At 39.9% G+C, this 25,432-nt stretch overlaps 1 protein-coding gene across 7 annotated transcripts in view; it reads right to left on the minus strand.

The window, feature by feature from the left end:
• Positions 1–8,072: 8,072 nt before the first annotated feature.
• Positions 8,073–25,432, minus strand: part of fhit (fragile histidine triad diadenosine triphosphatase) — a 208,697-nt gene continuing 191,337 nt past the window's right edge. For 3 of the 7 annotated variants that reach the window (XM_077529548.1, XM_077529546.1, XM_077529547.1), the window contains exon 8: positions 13,584–14,178. In XM_077529548.1, the coding sequence (XP_077385674.1) occupies positions 14,071–14,178 (108 nt within the window). In that variant the 3' untranslated portion in view covers positions 13,584–14,070. Of the gene's footprint in view, positions 9,090–13,528; positions 14,179–25,432 lie in introns of those variants that run through there. The other 4 variants (XM_077529545.1, XM_077529544.1, XM_077529543.1 and 1 more) reach the window with 4 other exon arrangements.

The raw sequence follows: 25,432 nt of genomic DNA on the forward strand, positions 1-25,432 counted from the left end.
GGTGTCAGATTTACTGTGGCCTCAAGAATTAATGCAATAAAAAGAGAAAGACAGAGAAAGACTGACAGTGAGAAGCAATCCGTGGAATAGTGGACAGAGCAAGGGAGATAAAAGGAAGTCGGCAGTGCAATGGACTAACTAAAGACAGAGGTATGGGGAGAAAGGAGGGGCACGCGGTGTCGGACAGGGGTCTGGCGTGGGAGGTGCAAACTGACGTTTTTGTTTGTACTTTACATAATTACATGGGTAAACATCCATTTATAGTATTCATATTCAACTTACTTTAATGTATATGTAATGAAAAAGTAAAACTTTCAAATCCAGTCAAATCTAATTCAGTTTAATTCTCAATAGTTAATCAAAAGTGGATTCTGGAGAGTAAGTGTTGACTTTCAGCACACAAAATCATTCACATATGCAAATTCTAAATCAGGGGTGTCAAACTCATAGTAGCTCAGGGGCCGCATGGAGGAAAATGTATTACCAAGTGGGCCGGATCAGTAAAATAATGGTATACAACTTAAAAACAATGGCAACCCCCTTCGCTTCCGGTGGTTTTACTGGATTTTGACTAATTTTTGCAAAGCCCACAGAATATTGGGGTCTATTGTTATTAAAGCATGGAACCTACCAAATGTAACATTACAGTCCCTTCTTTCATCAAGAATATAAAAGTAGATTTGTATGTTTCCGCTTTGCAGCTATTAATGTTAGAATATAGCTAAGTTTCATCATTATTCACAAACCTGTTGAAAACACTGGGGAAAAGAGCTTGTTGCAACATGGCTCTGATTGATGTCTTATACTCTGTTCCCACCTGCTGGCCGTTTTTCTAATAACTGTCATTGCTTCAACAGTTCTCTTCAGTTCAGAGGCTGCATCAAAGCCTTCTGTATGCTCTATCATAAAAACAAAAACAAAAACGTACAAATATGTCTTTGGGACAATCTTAATATTTAAAATAGAACATATTTATACATTTTTGGAAGCAAATGAGTTAATGACGTTATAGTTATAAGGATGTTAATCCTTGTCATATCTGTTTGTGTTACCATTAATTGAATTTGTGTCGTATTTAACACGTTTATGTCGGCCTATAATAATAATAATAATAATAATAATAAATAAACCGTAACTTTAATTTGTGTGTATAATCCTGACATCCAGGGCGATTCCCCGTTCAAGTTGCATTGCTCATCTGAGGACTGCTTGTGAAATTACAAATGTATATGTTCTGATTCTGGCCATCCGTTTAATTAGTCTGGCAGTACAAATTATTTTTTACTTCATCTCGCGGGCCAGATTAAACCCGTTTGCGGGCCTAATCCGGCCCGCGGGCCATATGTTTGACACCCCTGTTCGAAATCATATCTATAGCTTTAGTCTAAAAATATCACCCTTACCCTTTAAAGGTCCCTAGGGTTCAAACACTGGAAGATACGCTCAAGCAGCTGCAGCTTACAGAGCAAGCATGTCTATTAAAAGACGTGAGGTGAGAGAAGCAGCCCATGTCTGTAAGGAGAGCACACGTCGTTTGTGCCTGTTTAGCCTTCCTATTAAAGTGTGTCTCTATATGACTGTATGTTGAGTACATGTCGGGTTTTGGAGAGAAAACAATGGAGACAGCATTATTTTCAAGAGTAAGCAAGTGGCCCAGACTGGAAGTTTTTCAAATCAAGTCACATTTATTTATATAGCCCTTAAAGACAAAAGAGTCTCAATGAGCTTCACAGGCCTACGGTTAACAAAAAAATAACAAGGAAAACCCCACATGGGGAAAAACAAGAAACCTTGAAAAGTGATCCCCAGTATCACCAGACTTCAATGGAGAGTGGGCAACATTTAGCAAATTAAATAAAGTTGAAGAGAGGTTGAGTGCACAACAGTGTGCAAGCAAGGTGGCCAATCTTGTGCTCCACTCGCTCAGGTGAAAGACGCGGAAAGGGGCGAATTTTCGCCACTGATCTGAATATATAACTGGATAGCCGATAGCCCATACACGATCGTGCAAGCCGTCACAGGGCTGCCATCTTGCTCCTCCCACCTCTTGAGCAGTCTACTGCATACTATATGGTATACGTAGAGATTAGACATGTATAGATCGCAGGCAGTTAGTATAAAGCCGCTGGGTGGGGTGGGGTATTTGTGGCGGGATTGGTCACTATTTTTTAACAAATAAAAAAAATAAGTGCACGGTATGTGTTGCATTGAAGACCCCCTTTTTCTTTCATCGCTCAGGTCCTTAGGCCCCAATATTAGATTTGTCAGAAGAGGCGTCTTTTGTTTAATTACAGGTTAAATTCTTGAATTAAAAAATATACACGTTTAAACATGTATTTAAGTTGTAAAATGTCTGAAGTCGTCATGTTTACGTTAACAAATTTAAAACATCATAAATCATGCTGTTTCTACTAAGTAGCCTACTGTCTCAAATGTTCTCCAATTTCAATACTGTAAATGTATAGATAGGATCATATGCTGAGAAATGTTTCTTGGGAGGAGCAATATGGCTGCCTCAAGACTTCAACAGTCTTGGCCTATCAGCTATGCAGTCATATATTCAGATCAATGGTTTTCACAGAGTGAGGAGCGGAGGATACGCGCACATCATTTTGTAGCGCATAGATTAGAAATAATGCGTTCTTGCACCGTTGTTCGAATGGTTCTCGATCCCACAGTTTTTCGCTTCAGTGGGCGTTTTAATCCATTCCTCCGCAACTATTAAATAGTCCCACAAAGAAAGGCAGATTATTTATCCTTAACATAAAAGCTGAGTTCTCATAAATTGACTACACTTTGTGGACTATGCTGTACCGAAATAATTTTGTTGTCAATAATTACATTTTGTCAACAAATATTAGGGATGAGCGAGTACACCACTATCGGTATCTGTTCACCCATCTAAATTATCTGTACAGTGGTACCTCTACTTACAAAATTAATTGGTTCTGGAAGAAATTTCTTAAGTAGAAAAATTTGTAAGTAGAGACGCATTTTCCATGTAAATGCCCTAATCCGTTCCAAGCCTCCCAAATTTCAGACATAAATGTTTTATAAAGCATAAAAATGCATCAAAACATGTAACAAATACATGTTACAATTAGATTATTGCACAATAAATGAGAGTTGTGCATAATGTAAATAAAGAATAGAGTAAAGAATAAAAATGATGGTCATTTACCTTTTTAACTGCTGTCCTCATCGTTTTTTTGCCCTCTGGTTCATGATCTCTTCCCTCAGAAGTGTTTTTTTTTTTTTTTTTTTTTGCCTGGTGTTTTGTACCCTCAGAACTGATTTTTTTTTTTTTTTTTTTTAACAATCCTTCGTTAATGTCCAATGCAAACATCATCTTAGTGAGCAAACGCCCGACTGGTGAACACTTTTTCTGGGCGATTCTTTTAAACAAATTCTGAAACTTCCGGTATGGCGAGGCATCTTTTTAAAAAAAAAAGGCCCGTCTCCTCGCAATTAAAAACTTACTGTGCCTTCATCAATCACCAATTGTTTGAATGTTTGCACAAATTCGTTGGCCGTTAGTTCATACATTTACGAAAAACTATCGGAACACCTCATGGGCCGCGGGATGAATGATGAGGACGCTGCAGAGACACCGATCTAGTATACGCTCATACCTATGGTAGAGGTTCCTCTTAGCCAATGGGATGCCAGAAACATGCACAAACACCGATCTAGTATTTACGCTCATAGGTACCTATGGTAGGAAATAGCCATAGCCAAAAGTATGTTGCGTTCGGTAATGCATTTTTACCTTTCGTATCTAGAAATTTCTTTCGTAACAAGAGGCAATATTTTCCCGTTGAGGAGTTTCGTAACTCGAAAATTTCGTATGAAGAGACGTTCGTAAGTAGAGGTTCCACTGTATCTCTATTCGGATGGGGTGTGGCCTAAACCGGAAGTGGGCAAGGCCTAAATTGGAGGCGGGCATGGGTTGATCATAAATACATGGGGCTTACATCGGTTTGATTAGCTCTTTTAGCTCATGAAAAGCACAGCCTACGTACATCTACATTACATAACAAAACAAATTCACTAAGTAACTTTGACAAACATATGAACATATGAGTGAGCGGAAGAAAATTAAGGAGAGACAAAACCTTCTGTCGTCGAGAGAGAGAGAGAGAGAGAGAGAGAGAGAGAGAGAGAGAGAGAGAGAGAGAGAGAGAGAGAGAGAGAGAGAGAGAGAGAGAGAGAGAGAGAGAAGCAGCTTGCAGCAAGGGCGTCGGATACGGATAATAAAGAATTGTATCCTGGTTATGTTCGTATCTGGAAAAAATGAATTATCCGTACTGGATACTTGTGTTGAATTGATATCTGGTTCCTCCCTCGTAAATATGTATACATGCCATTTATATAATTTAATTGTCCCCCCCACAAAAAAAAAAAAAAAAAAAAAAAAAAAAAAACATAACTTCCCACTGAGCCATAGATGTTTAATAGACGTTTCATCTGGGGGCGTACAGTCTCACACTAGGGCCATCTCTTCCATACAGTACTGAAACCTGATTGCCCCCCTCCCCTGTCGCCTTCCGGGCCGCACTCACATTACTCCAAACCGTGCCCGGGCTCAGTTGCTTCTGAAATATACGTCATCATATTGATTCACGCAAGAAGGCGTCATCATAAGGGGACTGTTGTTTAGACAGCTCAGCAGCGCTATGGAGAGTGAACTCGAGAAGATCAAAGCCTTGATTCAACCAGAAAATAAATAGTGGCTACTCTCTTTTCTTCACCACAGACTGCTGATCTGGCGTGACAGAGTCTCTCAAGAGGCTGACGTGCTATTTCATCAATGTTGCACGTACAAGAAAGCAGGTAATCTTAAACACAAGACCAATGCATGGGTCCCACAATGGAGAATATGTAGATGATGGACCGGTAAGTCAAAGAGCCATCATAGATGTCATTGCAATACTTAAGAAATGTGCCACACATTTTCACCCCTCCATTCCGGCCAAACAGCGGTTTCAAGCCATTCAGAAGGAACTATGTTTGCCAGAGCACAGCATAATCCAGGCTGTTCCAACGAGGTGGAGCTCAACGCTCCATATGCTGCAAAGAGCACTGGAGAAAAAGCGTGGAGGATTTGCAGGGCCCACTGCTAACCAGTGGGACCTTGTGTCCAATTTAATTGACACCCTTTTCCCAATAGAGGAAGTGACACTGCATGTTAGCCAGAGCAACTCATCAGCATCCTGCATTATTGCATGTCTGACTGTGCTGAAGATGCTGCTTGAAGATGATGAGGGACCTTCCACACAAGGCATCCTAACGCTCAGACAAGCCATGAAGGAGAAACCTCTGAAAGTGTTGCTCAAATGTAGAAGACAAATATAGTGGCGCTTGCCTCTCTCTTACATCGTCGTCATAAGAGTCATGCATTCTTCTCTGCCACAACACTGAGGAAATGGATGCTACCACACACAACAGGCCACTGAAGAAGAGCATGCTGCCACTGAACGAGACGGTTTTGAGATGCTGGGGGGCAGCTACACGTGTAAACAAAAAAGAAATCCAAACAGACAAAACATACATTCTACCGCAGTAAGGGTGATAAAATGTTCAGCTCTTTTTTTGGAACCACACACTGTTGACCGGCTGACCAGTGTCTGTGTTGAGGATGACCTTCAAAGTCCAAGTCAACTTTATTATCAATTCCTTTATATGTACTAGACATAGAAAGCAAACGAAATTCCGTTCCTCGCATTCCCAGGCGTTGGCAAGACTAAAAAAACAACAAAAACGACAAGACAGACAACAGTAAAGTACTCAGGCACGGTTAAAAATAGGAGTATGAAAATAAAAAATAATTAATATATAAGGTGCATTTTCTTGACTTATTAAAGGACAAATGGTAAGTTAGAGATGGCAAGTTCAACACAGTATAGCAGAATGTACAGGAGTATAAATAGTTAAGGTGAAAGTGTCTGAGGCATCTCAAAGCTGTATATCTTGAGGTATATTTTGGCACAAGTGGGACTAAGAGGTATCAGTCAACAACACTAATCAATATGGCCAACGAGGCTAGTTTGCAAATTGTGTAAGGCGAGTATGGTACAGTCCAGCAGAAGTGTGCAAAAGATGCGGATGGGGTGGTGGAGACGTGCTAGCTCCCTATCAGTCTGGTGGGCGGAGCTGATAGTGTTCAGAATTCTGACAGCGTGGTGGGAATAGCTGTTGGTGAGTCTGGAGGTGTGGGACTGAGGCTCCTTTACCTCTTCCCAGAAGGCAGGAGACTGAACAAGTTGTGTGTGGGGTGCCTTTGTGTCTCTCATGATTGTGGTCGCTTTCCAGATGAGGCGGGTGTCAATGCCTGCGTGGGTCTTCTTCGGTCTCCTCCCACATTCCAAAGACATACTTGGCAGGTTGATTGGTCGCTCCGAATTGTCCCTAGGTGTCGTTGTGTGTGTGGATGGTTGTTAGTCTCTGTGTGCCCTTCCATTGGCTGGTGACCAGTTTTAGGTGTACCCTGCGTACTCCTAATTGTCAGCTGAGGTAGAACCCCCCCTCCGCTCCCCTTGTGTTGAGTAAAAAGCGGTTCAGAAAATCGATGGTAAATGGGTCTCTCTGCTGGCCATGTATGGTATTACAATTTCATTCACAACACTTTCTATTATTTTGTTTTAATTGCATAAATGTTATCAATATCTCATAAAGTACATCTTAATGCACAATTAAAAGTCCACCTATTTTATTACTCGTTTTGTTTTTCTTTTATATTATGATCAGATTACCTCAATAAGAAACATCACTAGTCATCACTTACTCCTTCCCAAGTGATTTGAACTAATCTCTGCATGTGAGACAGCATCCTTTCAAAACAGAATAGAATACAAAGGGCTGCTACAGAGCAACAAATTGGACCATAGCAGCATACAAGAAATGCAGTAAAAGCATCACAAATCCAATACATTTTCAGGTATATATAAATACTACTGAATGAGAAAAAAAAATAAAATAAATGAAAGGGCCTGTCAGTAGGTTTGACAGTTTCTGTTAGTAAACGAACCGTTTGTTTGTAAACAAACAATTCAAAATGGGCGCCTCCCATGGCTCAACCCACACGAGCTCAACGTTCACACCCCCTGCCTCTGCCCACCGCCCTCCTGCCTCTGATCATTCTAATCACTATACTCTTAAACAAACAACCCGTCTGCCTACACGCCCCCCGCCGCTCCAGCCACGCCCACTCCCAACCCCCGCTCTGCGATTGGGTGGAGGGGGAAACAACCGTCTGTCCACAGACACCACACAGAAACGTCCCGTTGTTGACAAAACAAAATATAGGCTGGTTGGGGGTAAATTAAAAAAAAAAAAAATCACAACCATACATTAACTTAAGCCTAGAGGAGTAGACTGAGAAGGAGTTAGTGTGCGCATCCTGTATTTAAAAAGTGACTTTTCCCAGAGTGAAACAGCGCCTTTAAATAAATACACCTGGTAGTGCAGCATGATAGGTAGGCTATAGTTCTGTAGAATTCATGGCAAACCAATTTTCCTTACGACTGTATTTTTGTCAAGACAAACACACATTCAAAAGAAAATGTACAGATATAAATTCAAGATGACACAAGCTATACTAAACAAGCAAAACAACAGCCAACACATCGCTAAGCGACAGTCACAAACGGTTAAGTTTCCGGTCTGACCGGAGAGTGGATCCCAGAAACACAGAACAAAGAGGAGGATGCGAATGTTTTATTCACCAAACACGTGAATATAAACGTAAAGCGCTGGACAGAAGCCAGGGAAAAAAAGGTTAACAAAAGGTGCTTGCAAAATGCAAGGAGAGAAATTAATAGTGATGTGCTTCTCGGGTCGAATCCCTGAAGCGTGTGCCGAGTAATGCAGATGAGTGGTTCATGAACGGCGTGTCAATGCGTGTGTTGATGATGTACGTGGTGACGTTTGAAGCCCCACGAAGCAGGTGTACCACGTGACTGATTCAGGAAATGATTCGCTTGGTTTGAGTGTAGTTCGAAATAAAAGCGACAAAGAAACGCTATGGATTCCCCTTCACTTTTTGTGTTTTCGGGTCCCTTATTGCGCTACTTTTTTTGCTTTTGGCATTCGATTTGACGAGCTTCTTTTTGCGATGGAACCAGCAAGAAAGAGATTTTCCCTTGTTTAGGAGCACTTTGAGCAGATCTCACCTCAGAAGGTAATGCACTGCAATTACGGTACTATTTTAACAGATTCCAATAATAAAATAAAATAAAATGTGACAACACATAAAATTCACATTTTTCTGTTCACAGTTGAAAGTCCCCTTCAGTACTGGGAATCACAGAAATATACGCGTCCAATTCTATACAAACTTGCTATCTCATATCGATGCACCCCTGCTTCATCAGTACCATGTGAAAGAGTTTTTTTTCCAAAGCAGGTGAAATTCTCGGCAAAAAAAAGAAACCGCCTGAGTCCAAAAACTTCGGAAAAAAATAGTTTTTAAATAAAAATGAATAAGCACTTTATTTTACGTCCTTATTTCACATTTTCACTTGTTGCATAAGCACAAACATAGACAAAGTAACACAGAACAATTCATGTTAAAACACTCTTCAAATATATATTCTTTTGTATTTAGAGCATGATTTACACCCCACCATTTTATTGCATGCACCAAGCATGTTATACATTTTTCTGTCCACATGATGGCGTAGTCGAGGAAATGAATCATCTTGAAGCCCCGACGTGTGTGTGAAGCATTTCACTGCAGGGCTTCACTGGGCTTCATTTTGCCATCACTAGAAATTAAACAACACAAAAAGACCCGAAGGCTACAAACCGCAAACCAAGAAAGTAACAGATTACTATAGCTATGAAAACACGCCACTCAAAGGTGGGAACAAAAAGAGACGTAGCAAAACTTACATAGACCCAAAACGAGAACTTTAGTATAGAATTGTAGTGAAGACGGAAAAAACAGTAGATACACTAGGCTATGGCTGTGAGCAGACGCAGCAACGATCCGACAGTGGCAGCTTGGAAACCCAGTCCTTATAAAGTCCTAATGGCTGATGCAGTGCAGGTGCAGTGCAAGGAGACACGCCCCCCTCATCAACCAGGCACTGTGAGACAAGGAAAAACACACTGAGAGCCCAGCAACATGACACAAACCAAAAACAGCAAACTTGACACAGAACCAAGACGCATAGTGTCAGGGGAAGATGAAGCACTGCTCGAGCAGTGGCCATTTTATCTGTGTACTCTTTCGCCACTAATCAATTGTCAGCACCTGGAAAATGCGAAATGACAGGGTGGCAATCCACCCTCAGACATGAAGGGACAACGATACAACCACAAGGACCCAGGGTCAAGAGTCAAGACAAAAACATACATTCACACCAAGGACAATTTAGATTTAATCTCATAAAATGTGACGAAACATAGTGAAACTTAACTGTGTGTTTCTCTTTTTTTTTTTACTGCATAACAGTAAGGACAAAATTACCGTACACACTTTTTTTTTTTTTTTTTTTTTTTTTAAACTAAGCCAGCATTAGAGCAGTGTTGTCGTTTTGATTAATTTTGGCAAGTGCTACTACGGCCTTGTTTTACCGTGGCCACATAGACTGAGCTATCAATTATGATACATTGGTAACAACAGTATTTTTTTTTTTTAAGGAAGTCAAAAATATTATCATGCCATGTGTGAGTGATTACTGTTTCTAAACTGTGTTGGAAGCCACATGTGGAATACACTAAACTTAAATAAGCTAAATCAGTGGCTCAAAGTAAAGGATTAGCAATAGAATAATGAATAAGGTTCATCAAACAACTAAATCAATGACACTTATCTATTTATAGGCCCTTGTATTTTAGAGTTTATGGACATTGTTATGGATTGTTATGGATATTATTTGAAAACACTGGAAATAATTTTCATGCGGTAAACAATAGCCTATCTGTTTGAATTCAGAATTATTTTAAATTAAAAGAAGGAAACTATAAGGGATTTATTTGTTTGAAATGTGAGGAGTCAGGACCAACCTAAAATACAGATGTGTTTCAGTTTTGAGTGTAAACTGTGGAATGGACTTGATGTCAATTGTGTCACCAGTGAAGGCAGGATGGAGTGGGAGATCGACAGGTGGATCGGTGCAGCGTCTGCTGTGATGCGGAATCTGCATCGGTCCATTGTGGTGAAGATTTACTGGTCGATTTAGGTTCCTACCCTCACCTCTGGCTACGAGTTGTGGGTTGTGACAGAAAGAACAAGATACAAGCGGTGGAAATGAGTTTCCTCCGCAGGCTGTCCGGGCTCTTCCTTAAGCTTGGTCATCCGGGAGCAACTCAGAGTCGATCCGCTGCTCTTCCACATTGAGAGGAACCAGTTGAGGTGGCTCGGGGATCTGGTTCGGATGCTTCAGGACGCCTCCTGGAGAGGCGTTCCACTGGCAGGAGGACCTGGGGACGACCCAGGACACACTGGAGAGACCTGGCCTGGGAACGCCTTGGGATCCCGCTGGACGAGCTGGTTGAAGTGGCTGGGGAAAGGAAAGTCTGGGCTTCCCTGCTAAAGCTGCGACACGACCCCGGATAAGAGGTAGAAACTAGATGGATGGATGGACTTGATGATGCGTTGAAGCTGTGTATGTCATGTCTGGGGTCAGGCCAGGGTTAAGTTTGAGTTCATGACCTGTTAAGTTGGGTTCATGACCGTGAGGTCAAGTGTCTGTTATGTACTGATGTAACAAGTGTCTGTTTTGAACTGATGTAACCAGCATCTAGTTTCAACTTGTTTTAGGCTATGTGATGTTATGTGATGTCAAGGGCTATGTGATGTCAAGAATCTTTAATCCCTTTACCTGGTCAACATCCAATCAGATAATTCCATGTCAGTCCTGTTACCCACATGTCTAGCCACAACCAATCAGATCGATTCCTTATGTATATAAGCCTCCTGAGAAGTGTGTGTCTTTGTCGGATTATTACTTCTGTTACCACTGTCCCTCTGTGGAACTCTCTTTGTTTCTCGTCTAGTCAAGTTTTTCCACGCCTCTCGATGTGAATAAATAGTTAAAATCTTATTTGTGTCTGCGCTTTGGGATCCAACCTCCAGCTCATTACAGTGTACTTCTCTGTTGGGGTTTAAGAACAATTTAAAGGAACACAAGACTTATGAAAAACTAACCAGCTATTCTGTGAAATGGTTAATGTCAACTCCTTGCCTGAAAAAAATGCCAATTTATGTTGAGCAATTATGATTTTATCGCACCTTTTATGAATATTTTTTGCAATTAGTACTGTATCGGGCATTTTGGACAGTCACGTGATCATTGTGACGTATCGCCTGAGTAAAATACACATTGAATGAATGACAACAAAGAACTCACGAGGAATGATCGCGTCCCACGGCGGACATCAAAGGTGGGATTTTGCCTTACAACAAAGAAGCACTTCTTCAAAAGCAGTACAGCCATGGAGGACACACCAAAGATTTGTTTCCAACTAAAAGCCAGATAAAAGTGGCAGATCCAGCCGTCGGCGAGTCCAAAGTGGACGGTAACCATCCGGGTGAGTTGTACTCTGCTAGGCTAAGCTACATGTCGTGTGCTAAGCAAACTTTAGCCCACATTAGGAGCAGCCACCCCCCACCGCCCCACCCCAACACGGAATGACATGAAACCATATGTGCTGAGGACTTTACTCTAAACAGTATTTGGGATCCAAGACGTCTTTTTCTCGCTAATTATGTCAGAAAATTCCCATTGAAATGAACGGAGACTTCTTCCGGTTACGCACGGTCATCACGATCATGTGAGCAGGAACATGGCGTCCCACACCATACGATCGAATTCGGACACTTAATCGGTTTAAAATAAAATTTAGAGAATAAGATGCTAAAGATATTTGCACTTTTATTCTTTGTATACAATGTTTAATCTAATCTGGAAAATGATTAATTATTATGAATTAATAATAATTAGTGTTGTATCGCTTTAAAATGTAAAATAAGTAATGCTTTTAGTGTCATTGATAAACTATAAAACATTTAGGAATTGTAATGTAAATGTATTTATTTTGTTTTGTCATTGTAATGTGATTCATGGGACTGTATCAATTCGAACAGGCAATAATAAGCCTGGTGTTTCGGCCTATTCCTTTTTCTGTTAATTGATATGTTTAGAAGGATGTCTTTATGTATGGAGCAAAAACAAACAAAAAAAAACATTCAATCATTCATGTTATCAAACTGAGCAGGAAATAACATGCTAGAACGCCATAAAATGTAACATGCTGAAATCCAGACACACCAAAAAGGACAGCTATAGTCCTACACTTCACTTTATAGTTCAGAGGTCATCATTAAAGGTCTAAGTGGTCCACATTTTCTTCACTTTGAGGTTCGAAAGATCATAACGCATTGAGGACGTGACCATGCTTGTAACCCAAAACAGTTGTAGATCAAATCATCTTTTCCCATTGAAATGAATGAAATGCTGTTAAAAATAAAAAATTTAAAAATCCAACAAAAATGGTGTAATGTGTACGAGGAAATTAGAAAAAAAAAATAGCAGAATGTACACATATATATATATATATATATATATATATATATATATATATATATATATATATTGCACAATTAAATAGAATGAAAACGAATTATTTTCACAATGCATCAATGAAACGCTGCTCCTTCTGCTGTGGCCGTCTTGACCACCTGGTGGCAGTATAACACAGTCAAACATACAGGTAGATGATATAGTGGACATGGAGGGGCCATAGGACTGCACATCTCCTAAACAGATTGAACAGATTTAAACAAGGACAAAATATGTGCACTACAACATTTTTTAAACTGAACCTTGTACAGCTCCCAACTCTCTGAGTAGGAGTCAGATTAGAAATGAAGTACACATTAGACCACTTTTTTAATTTAATCATTGCGGTTTTACATGTTCTGTTTTATGTATGGCTTAATAGTTAACAGTGCATCCGATTCGTCTATATGACTTTCAGCCATGTTGTTTTCTCCCTCCATTTTCCGACATTAGGCCACTAACGCTTACATTCCAGATGACAAATGATATTTGTGTGTCCTTCAATGTAAGCCGCTCCTGCCCACACCAGTAGAAGCAACTTTGTCAGTGAGCCACAATTCTTTTTTTTTTTTGGCATCAACTTACAAGTCCGACGATGACCTCACCTCATACTCCCTACATTTTGTGTACATGTGCTGGAGGTTGGATCCCAAAAGCGCAGACACAAATAAGGTTTTAACCATTTATTCACATCGAGAGGCATAGAACAAACTTGACTAGATGAGAAACAAAGAGTTGCACAGAGGGACAGAAAGCAATAATTCGGCAAAACACACACACACTTCTCAGACTGCACCTACAGACAGTGAATCGATCTGATTGGTTGCAGCAAGTAAAGGACTAAAGAACGACATCACATCGGTCCAGACATCACCTAAAGGATTAAAGATTGACATCACATAGCCTAAAACTAGTTGAAACTAGATGATGGTTATATGATGGTTACATCAGTTCAAAACAAACACTTGACCTCACGGTCGTGAACCTAACTTGGCAGTTCATGAACTCAAACTTAACCCTGGTGTGACCCCAGACATAACAGTCATGGCCAACAAACAATCTCTGATGGTATGCATCTCAATTTTGGTCTTTGAAAAGTTTCACTTAATTCACTTTTTTGCCATTATTATAAAGGACTATGTCAAAATTAATCACAAATTTATCAAAACGGAAGAGTATTGTTTATTGATTGATTGATTTCTTACATCTCAACAATGTAAATGTAGTCTAAATAAAACTGTGACCAGTGTTATACACAGGAGGGAAAAAAAACATGCGACAGACAAATTTATTCATTCCATCATTTTATTTTGTTCAAGAAACACACACAAGCCTTGTCACGAAAAACTCCTTCAGATATTACTGCATCTAATGTTCAACTTAATTATAATTTTTTCCCAGTCCCTTCTGACCAGGCATTGCATGATGCCCTGTCGAGAATACATGTTTAAAATTAGTGGTAGAGTCAAATCAAACATGAAGAAAAATGTTTCTTACTCTCTTAACAGTTCTCAATTTGACTTCTCAAGATGGAGGCTTCGGCTGCCATCTCCTCCTCTGATCGCCACTTCGAAGGCACGTCCTCATCTTGGCCATCATGTTTTTGGAGCTGCAAATAAATAAAAGTAAATATCACATTGTATGAAAAATGTTCCTTGCACAAGACAGATCAATAGATGGAAGCTAGAGTTTAGTGGTCATACAAACTATTGATGGGTGCAATTTGACACAGTAATCGTCTTAGTCCAGTCATTGTGATACAGTGTTAATTTTGACAATAAATTAAATTTAGTGTTGACTAGAATTAATTCAAGCTTTAGTCATAATGTAGTCATCTGATTGATTGTATTTTAGTTTTAATCAAATTTTAGTCAACAAACATAAAGAACAGTTTGCCGACTAAATTGACACCTGTGAAAAACATCCAATCAGAATAAGGATTTTTAACTCACACTTCAGGGCAGTCATTTAACTCATTTGCTCCCAAAGACGTATTTATACCTTTTTTTTTTTTTTTTTTTTTTTTTTTTTTTATAAATGTTTTTTACGCTAGAGCATACATAAGACTTTGTTTGTGATCCTTCAGCATCCAACTTTTATACAGGAAATTATAACACACCTATTTGTAACTGCAGTTTAACACGCCACACACTTAAGATGAACAGTGTCTTTATTAAACTTTGTTTCAATGAAACATGTTGAAATGACAATAACATGTTGTCTTCAAACTTAATTTTCACCTAAATAAAACAAAGTGCATAATTGCCTTTGATTAATCTTGCAGCTTCACAATGAATGGAAACATGTTTAAACATTAAATTGTTATGTTGTGAATGCAGATAGACCCAAAGGCGGAGAAATATGGCAGGGAGACAAACAGGAATGAGAATGACTTTATAACTAAACTGAAATTGGACTGGCCTGACATGACATGGAGCAGACTTGGCAGGACGAAGGTGGGCAGACATGGTATGGCGTGAAGACTTGACATGGAGTGAAGATTTGGTATGGCGTGAAGACTTGGTGTGGCGTGAAGACTTGGCAGGACGTGAAGACTTGGCAGGACGTGAAGACTTGGTATGGCGTGAAGACTTGGCAGGACGTGAAGACTTGGCAGGGCGTGGAGACTTGGAATGGTGTGAAGACTTGGTATGGCGTGAAGACTTGGCAGGACGTGAAGACTTGGCAGAGCCTGGAGACTTGGCAGGACGTGAAGGCTTGGCAGGGCGTGAAGACTTGGCAGGACGTGAAGACTTGGCAGGACGTGAAGACTTGGCAGTGCGTGAAGGCTTGGCAGGGCGTAAAGGCTTGGCAGGGCGTGAAGACTTAGCAGGGCGTGAAGACTTGGCAGGGCCTGGAGACTTGGTAGAACGTGAAGACTTGGCAGGGCATGAATGCTTGGCAGGACGTGAAGACTTGGCAGGGCCTGGAGACTTGGCAGGGTGTGGAGACTTGGAATGGCGTGAAGACTTGGTATGGCGTGAAGACTTGGCAGGGCCTGGAGACTTGGCAGGACGTGAAGACTTGGCAGGACGTGAAGGCTTGGCAGGGCGTGAAGACTTGGCAGGACATGAAGACTTGGCAGGACGTGAAGACTTGGCAGGGCCTGGAGACTTGGCAGGACGTGAAGACTTGGCAGGACGTAAAGACTTGGCAGGGCGTGGAGACTTGGAATGGCGTGAAGACTTGGTATAGCGTGAATACTTGGCAGGACGTCAAGACTTGGCAGGGCCTGGAAACTTGGCAGGGCGTGAAGACTTGGCAGGACGTGAAGACTTGGCAGGGCGTGAAGACTTGGCATGACGGAGTGAAATTTGACCAGACGGGGGGAGAACTTGACCAGACGTGGAAAACTAAGCGCAGGGAAACTGGAACAAACGTGCAAAACGAGCAGCTAGTGATGGGCAAAATAAACCGCGATTTCGAAGCTTGTGTCGAGTAAAGGTGTACGTGGAAAATGAAGCCTCGTTTCGAAGTGTGTCTCGGTGACGTAGGGTCACGTGACCGGGAAAATGAAGCCTCGTTTTGTGCGAGGTTCGTCGAGCGGAAACGGTCACGTGACCAGGCTCACTCCAATGGCTCGCGTTTGTTGGCGTCTCATGAGGGTATTGGGGCACGGAAGAGGTGGGACTGTTTTTGCACATCAGTTTGGTTCCGGGACGCAGCCCACACGTTGCAAACCAAACCGGAACCAAACTGATGTGCAAAAAAAGTCCCGCCTCTTCTGTGGCATATACCCCATTTAACGGGTTGAATCCGATGCGATCGCGTGGCGAGTTGAGGCAGACAGAGACGGAGAAGTAGAGCAAAAGAGAGCGAGCGAGAGAGACGGTGGAAGTAGACCGGTACATGGCTGAAATTAATATTGGAGGGGAGCAAGATCCAGTGCCGTCGCTACCCCTTTGGGTGCCCTAAGCTTAAAATGTGATGGTGCCCCCGAATTTTAATTTATTTTCCTTCGTGGGGTGGTGGGCATTTTCATGCAACAATAATAGTTTGGAATGGCTTAAAGAACCAACCCCAACCTTTTGTTGCGCCAAGGACTGGTTCAAACAAGTTTTCGCAGACCAAGAATCATTTGCAATTCTTACGGGTTGGGGTGATCAAAAGATAACACGATTGATTGCTGCTTTGGTGTGGTGGCTGCATAGCTACTGAGTAACAGCTAAACTCCTAATGGTACGTTGGCAGCCTGTACATGCTTTCCACATGTTGCTCCATATTGTCCAAATGATTCAACGGGATTGTTGTGTTGGGTACTTATCTTGCACAACGTCTTCATTTACTTCACGAGATACCGCCAGAAACACACCATCTTGTTGAATTGTTTCATCTTGGGAAGATGACGCCAAGTCTGCTTCATCGCGTTCGGTCATTGTTTACTTCTTGTTTCTTTAACATTCTTTTTACGTCTTCAACTCGCAAACCACAGAAGGGAAACCAACTGCTCTGATTGGATGATGTAACGCACATTTCAAACGCATCTGATCACTCGCGGATCCTCCCAGCTCCATGTCATTATATCACAATTCTTAATCATGTAACATGGAGACCCATTGATATTGCCCTTTGGAAAGTATTCGATAGAGTGTGGGATATTTTGAGGCTGATGTGTATGCTTAAAAAAAAAAATCTGAGTTTTATGAGAAATTTAGGTTGCCATGCGGCTGTTCTGATTTTAATGTGTCTATGACAGAGATTTTTGATCTGGGTAATAAACTATTAAATTATTCCAAGTACCCCCTGCAATGTGCTCACGTATTTATTTCTGTTTGATACGTTGAATTAGTTTTTTTTTCTATGTACGTTTGAAATATCCAACTGTGTGAGAGGTATTTGAACGCACCAAGAGTTACTGCCGAAGGTGAAAGACGTGCTTCATTTTCTTTCTTCTCTCCACGCATCTCTAGATTGAAGAATGTAAGCACTTTTTTCCCCAAAAATTTTATGTACCTGGCAATCACAATACATGGGTTCTACATGTCTTAAAATGAAAACAAATGTAGTAATGTTGCATCCAACGCTTGCGCTAGTGACACTCCCCCCGGCACCGGTGTTCACGGTAATATGTCAAGTGCATGCATGCGCCTTGCCCACAGGCAAATGGGGCCCCAAACAGACGATGGTGCCCTACGCACGATGCGTACTGTGCGTATAGGTTGCGGCGGCCCTGGCAAGATCCCTTGATGTGCTGGAGCCACAGCAAAGCTTCATATCCCCATATCTCTAGGCTTGCAAAACAATTTCTTTGTTCCCCTGCATCCTCAGTTCCGTGTGAGCGTGTGTTCTCAAAGGCTGGAGAAATTTTGTCCAAGAAACGAAATAGGTTAGGTCCCACTACATTGCACACAATTGTTTTCTTAAACAAAAATCAATAAATAGTGGTTTGTGAAATTATATGCATGCATTGATGTCTTTATTGAAAGATTGAAACAAGTTATCAACAATTAATGATTCTTCAGGAATTTTTTGCGACATTACAATACAGCTGCAATTCTGCACTACTGCAGCAGACAGAGGGCAGTAAAGAGTCAATATGAATGAAACACGGAGTAGTGATCCTTTGGATGGAATAGTTGGGCCAATGCCTCATTGGTTCATGAGGCTTTACTTTGCCCATTACTAGGGAGAACTTGACCAGACGTGGAAAACTAAGCGCAGGGAAACTGGAACAAACGTAGAATACGAGCAGTATGGCAAGCCCTTTGAGTATTTATTCCATATCCTTGATATCAGACAGTAGTGTTTCGCACTAGTTCAGTCTTTGTCAGCACGGGTTGGACAATTAGCCACACTAGCTGTGCACTTTGTCATACTAGTAGCACAGAAACTCTGACTTGCCACTCATTTTCAGCAACGTGTTAATTAGTCAAACGTGAATTCTTCTCACTAGTTACATGTGTCCTATGATTTCCTTGCACTAGTTAGATTGTGAGAGCTGAAACACTCACTAGTTAACTAGTGAAAGACAAAACACTGACAAGTTAACTAGTGAAAGGCTCTTGAAGTCTACATGTTGAACTAGTGACACACAAATGTTTTACTAGTTAACAACTGATGCCCCAAATATCCAATCGTTACACTAGTGAGACATTTTGACTGAACTAGTTCAACTAGTGAGGTCCAAAATATTCACTAGTAGAACTAGTGGATGCCAACATGTTCACTCGTCAACTAGTTACACCAAAAAAATAATGAGGAGGTGGGGCAGATGTGCATCCAGGATTTCTATTGGCTCTGCAGTTAAAATACACCAATCAAGATTCAGAATTTGTCATTATCCCACCCCCTTTAATTGCATGTTGTACACTAGTTTACAAGTTGTCCTGAGGAATTGGAGCTTGTTAACAAGTGGATCCCTATTACGGTTACATGTTAACCAGTGAATACAGAAACCCATACCACACAACTACTTGCATCTATTTGGACCTTACAAGCTAACTAGTGAGGCTCAAATGTTCACTAGTTAACTAGTAAATGCAGAGATATCCACTGGTCACACAAGTTGGGCTCATTATTATGGAACTTGTTAACTAGTGAAACACATGTTTTCTTACAAGTAAACTATCTGGCTAGAGAGTGTGTAACTAGTAAACTAGTGACATAGATTTTCTTATCAGTAGTTTACTAGTAGAAGGTATTTTGTCTCACGTGTCGGCCTCAAGACTGAACTTGTACAGACTTTGACTGTGCAAGTTTCACACAATTGCTCACTAGGTGGCATGTGCACACAACTCGTTAACCTGTGAAAATAATTACATTTCACTAGTTGACATGTTTGCCAGTTACAACACCTTGCAAGTTCACTAGTTGTGCGCACATGTCAACAAGTAAGCATTTTTGTTAAACTAGTATAATGTAAATGACACCTATTATACTAGAAACATCAACTAGTGCAACAAAAATCACTACATGTTAGATATTTGTTATACTAGTTGTGCACAGTTGCTTACCAGTGCTACATAAGGGTCCACTAGTTAAAAGACACACCCAACATGTAGGAAAATTTCAAACGTGTTCTGGCAAATCTTTTACAAGTTCATTTCTTGGTCTGACTTGTGAAAGAAAATTACTTCCACTAGTTAACTAGTTAAATAAACATCAGTGTCACTAGTTAACTAGTGACCCAGTCTGGATGTAACTAGCTTGCAAGAGTGAAATCAAGTGATTCACTAGTTAACAAGTGAGGCCAAAACGAGCCCAACTAGTGCCACAAGTGGGTATATTTGCATTTACTAGTTCACTAGATCACATTTTATACCTTACTAGTCAGCTAGTAAGGTTGGGAAGTTCCCAACTAGTGTAACTAGTGGACATTTTATGCCTTACTTGTTAACTAGTAATCAATTTTAAACCTTACAAATGAACCACTAACGTAAGAAGAAACGCAACTGGTGATGCCAGTGGACATTCGGCCCTTACACGTCAACATGCAACAATAGACCATAGAAGTCGTTAATGCGACTCAAACGCCAACACGTTCACTAGTGGACTCCATGCAAATGAAGCAGGCGGGACAAGAACTTTGATTGGTCATATTCAAATTAGATGTCTTGAAGCTGTAACCCTTACGTGCCTGGACCGCAATAACTCTAAAGAAAATAAACTGTATTTACAAAAACAAACAAATGAAAACAAACAAACAAACAAACAAACATGCTGAATTCATCTTTCCCCCAGAAGTAAACTCAATAAGCATTGTGGCTGTTTTCAGGTTGTCTTATTTTGAAACAACTGGTACTTTTGCACTGTATAGATACAGTGCAGTATACAGGCATAGACAGAGAATGACCAATGGGTGGCAGTATGCGTATGCAACCGACGGGATTGTTTTTTTTGTTTTATTTATATTTTTTATTTTCCTGAACCAGTAGGAAACCAATGGATGTTTTCCTACTCATCTTCATGAGCATTAAAATCCGAGTAGCTGAGTGGTACTATTCGTGCGATAATAGCACTAGTGTAATAGTGCTTGTAGCATTCATGGTGCTAGTACCACTAATAGTGCTAGTATCACTGTTTAAACAAAAACAAAAATTTGCAAGTTCTCTAGTTCAAATTTATGTTTACTTCACTTGTTAACTTGTCCCCACTAGGGGGCAGTTTGAGCTTGATACTCTTGATAGCGAGCATGTCAACATGCACCAGGAGTTTGATATCCGTGATATCAAGCTCAATGTGCCCACTCGTAGGCTAGTGGTCACTCTGAGCTTACTTACTTGTTAACATGTAAGCTCAATGTAAGCCTACATGTTCACAAGTAAGCTTACATTCAGCGTACATGTTAACAAGTAAGCGTACATTCAGCGTACATGTTAACAAGTAAGCGTACATTCAGTGTACATGTTAACAAGTAAGCGTACATTCAGCGTACATGTTAACAAGTAAGCTTACATTACACTTACATGATAACAAGTAAGCGTACATTAAGCTTACATGTTAACAAGTAAGCGTACATTGAGATTACATGTTAACAAGTAAGCTTACCATCAGCTTACATGTTAACAAGTAAGCTTATATTGAGCTTACATGTTCACAAGTAAGCTTACATTCAGCTTACATGTTAACAAGTAAGCTTACATTCAGTTTACATGTTAACAAGTAAGCTTACATTCAGCTTACATGTTAACAAGTAAGCTTACCATCAGCTTACATGTTAACAAGTAAGCTTATATTGAGCTTACATGTTCACAAGTAAGCTTACATTCAGCGTACATGTTAACAAGTAAGCGTACATTCAGCGTACATGTTAACAAGTAAGCGTACATTCAGCGTACATGTTAACAAGTAAGCGTACATTAAGCTTACATGTAAACAAGTAAGCGTACATTGAGCTTACATGTTAACAAGTAAGCTTACATTCAGCGTACATGTTAACAAGTAAGCGTACATTAAGCTTACATGTTAACAAGTAAGCGTACATTGAGCTTACATGTTAACAAGTAAGCTTACCATCAGCTTATATGTTAACAAGTAAGCTTATATTGAGCTTACATGTTCACAAGTAAGCTTACATTCAGCTTACATGTTAACAAGTAAGCTTAGATTCAGTTTACATGTTAACAAGTAAGCTTACATTCAGTTTACATGTTAACAAGTAAGCTTACATTCAGCTTACATGTTAACAAGTAAGCTTACCATCAGCTTACATGTTAACAAGTAAGCTTACATTCAGCTTACATGTTAACAAGTAAGCTTACATTCAGCTTACATGTTAACAAGTAAGCGTACATTCACCGTACAAGTTAACAAGTAAGCCTAAATTGATCTTACATGTTAACAAGTAAGCTTACATTGAGCATACATGTTAACAAGTAAGCTTACATTGAGCTTATAAGTTAACAAGTAGCTTAAAAATGGACACCTTAGTTGTGTCAGAAGAGACTCGAACTAGTGATGTAGCAGTCATTTTTGGGCTTACTTGTTAACATGTACACTGAATGTACGCTTACTTGTTAACATGTACGCTCAATGTAAGCTTACTTGTTAACATGTACGCTGGATGTAAGATTACTTGTTAACATGTACGCTCAATGCACACTTGTTAACATGTAGGCTCAATGTAAACTTACTTGTTAACATGTACGATGAATGTAAGATTACTTGTTAACATGTACGCTCAATGTAAGATTACTTGTTAACATGTACGCTCAATGTAAGTTTACTTGTTAACATGTACGCTCAATGTACGCTTACTTGTTAACATTAGGGGTGTGAATGGCCTAGTACCTGACGATTCGATTCGTATCACGATTCACAGGTCACGATTCGATTCGATACCGATTAATCCCGATACGAATTTATAAGTCGATTGTTGCGATTTTTTTTCATTCAAATTTAGAAAATACTAATCAGTACGCTTGTAGAGTGTAAGATTTATATGAAAATGTATTATTTATTTATCTGAAATTTCAGTCTTATAGAGGTTGTAATCTGTTTCATGTTTGAACAGCATTAAAATAAAATATTAAGGCTTAATGTTCCGTTCATATAACATTCTTCCATGCTCAAGGTGTGAATCCTAACCCGAAGTCAGACGTTTTGTTGAATATTTTTCCATTAAAAATGGAAGTTTAAAAATCGATTCACACACACACACACACACACACACACACAAAAAAAGGCAATGATGATAAGACGTTGAATCGGTAAGACTACCGAATGAACAATTATGAGCTCTTAAAAAAAAAAAAAAAAAAAAAAAAAAAAAAGATTTTTTTTTTATTGAATCGATTCGAGAATCGCGCGATGTAGTATCGCGATATATCGCCGAATCGATTTCTTTTAACACCCCTAGTTAACGTGCGCTCAATGTAAGCTTACTTGTTAACATGTACACTCAATGTAAGCTTACTTGTTAACATGTACACTCAATGTACGCTTTCTTGTTAACATGTACGCTCAATGTAAGCTTACTTGTTAACTTGTAAGCTCAATGTATGCATACTTGTTAACTTGTAAGGTCAATGTAATGTGTCCACGAGCCTACTAGTGGGCACGTTGAGCTTGATATCACGGATTTCTAGCTCGGTGTGCATGTTGACATCCTTATGTGCACGTTGACATGCTTAATATCAAGCTCAAACTGCCCTCTAGTGGACACTTTAAGGAATAAATATACAAAGTGCTTACCAAGCAAGCACTTTGAACATTTACTTGTACAGACGTGTTCTTACACCGCCTACATTACCCAGGATGCACCAGACAAGATCTACGTAACTTCGGACAGCCAATCAGCCAATCATACACCACCAGCAGTTTGAACAGATTTAACAACAACTGAAAATTCAAATCCAAAAGAAGGGAGAATTTATTTAGGAACTGTTGCACTGGATTCCTTTTTATTTAGTATAGAATATAAAGTGGAAAGTGACTGCACTGTAATGATTTGGAATAGATACAAGGGGCAGTAAGGGGCTGTGGAAGCTCAAAATCAGGCTTTACAGGGTTAAATTTTTCCTGGGTTGAGCTCTGATCAGAGAGCCAATAGGAGTTACCCACTTATGGCACTGTCCGGCCCCCTGATTAGCATTTAGCGTAACTAGTGCCACTAGTGAGCAATTCGGTTTTCACTTGTTCTACAAGTGAACATTTGGGCATCGTAGCTAACTAGCAAATTTAAAAGACCGTAAAACTAGTTGACTTGTGAGCATGTTGGCATCCACTGGTTCTACTAGTGAACATTTTGGACCTCACTAGTTGAACTAGTTCAGTCAAAATGTCTCACTAGTGTTACTAGTGGAAATTTTGGGCATCACTAGTTAACTAGTAAAAACGTTTGAGTGTCACTAGTTCAACATGTAGACTTTAAGAGGCGTTCACTAGTTAACATGTCAGTGTTTTGTCATCCACTAGTTAACAAGTAGGTATTTCAGCTCTCACTAGTTAGCTAGTGCAGGAAATTAGAAGTAACTAGTTAACATGTTAGAATGATTCACGGTCAACTAGTAAACACGTTAGAGCTTTTGTGCCTGACTAGTTAACTAGTAAGCTTTTGATCATGACTTGTTTGGTCCAGTGGGCAACTAGTGTATAAAAAAGAAGACTAGCTGCGAGTTTGGCACTACATGCATGCTTGTATGTGTCACTAGTTAGACTTGTGTCAGCACTAGTTGGATAAAAGTGGCACAAGTTGTAGAAAATGAGTGACATGTCAGTGTTTGTGTACAAGTAGTACAACAAAGCGCATGACAAGTATGGCTGAATGTCCAACTAGTTCTGACGAAGACTGCACTAGTTGAGAAACACCACTGTCTGATATCAAGTTTATGGAATAAATGCTCAAAGGGCTTGCCATAGAGCAGCACACTTAGACAGAAAACAACAACAACCTGGAACAAGAAAAGACAATGCGCTCACACCCATGTGAAACAAACAGCACTCCTTTATACCAACACTAACGAAACAATAACTAGACACACCTGGGGAAACACAGCAGGCAGAGGGCACTAATTAGGTCACACAAACGGGGAGGGGCGACACACACAGGTGGACAAGGTTAACGATGACGAAACAGGGGAAATACACAAAAACACCAGACAAACTCACCAAAATAAAACAAAACCCAAACAAAACTGAAATATGACATAAATAAAGTGCAGTAAACAACTAGAGTATTTCTTTTCTCCCACCCGAGTTTCATTCCTTCTGATTGGATTTTGTGAATTTCGTCACTGTGTGGTTGTCGGTTTTTGTTTCAGTCATTGACAAATTGCAAGTCAATTTAGTTACCGTCATTGTCTCAATGAATGGCTTCTATTATAGTTTCTGTTTAATTTTCGTCTGACTTTTTATTTTTTTTGTGATGAAAAATATGCCAACAATTTTTCAGTCAAAATTATCACTGTTGTGATGAGCAAAATGCTTAAAAGATTAAAAAAAAAAGAAAGAAAAAAAGTCAATGTAAACAGGTGTCAATGTCAACAAAAACATTTTGTCTTCAAAATGAATGAAAAACAACCAATTGATTAGGAAATCCAAATTGTACAAGATCAAAAATAGGGCACAACCGATTAATCGGCCGGCGATTATAATCGGCTCAATTATTGCCCTTCAAACATTGGTCAAAACAAGTAAGAATGGTTTTATTATTGACACCAATCTATACAATAACCTTGTATACTTCATGAAATTTGTTTACGGTCATACTATGGACTTGTCATTCAAAGCAGCGAATCTTAAAGGGATACTTGACTCATTGACAATTTTCAGCAGTGAAAAGTTAATATTTTACCCAGAATGAATTTGATAACTTCATTATTTTTCATGTACAATTAATACCTTTAAAAATTAATTTTTCTCCTTGCTGTCGACGGATGATGACATCACCTCTTCTGAGGAAGTACGTAACGGCCAATCATGGC

The sequence above is a fragment of the Festucalex cinctus genome, chromosome 8, assembly GCF_051991245.1.
Source record: "Festucalex cinctus isolate MCC-2025b chromosome 8, RoL_Fcin_1.0, whole genome shotgun sequence".
NCBI classification, from domain to species: Eukaryota; Metazoa; Chordata; class Actinopteri; order Syngnathiformes; family Syngnathidae; genus Festucalex; species Festucalex cinctus.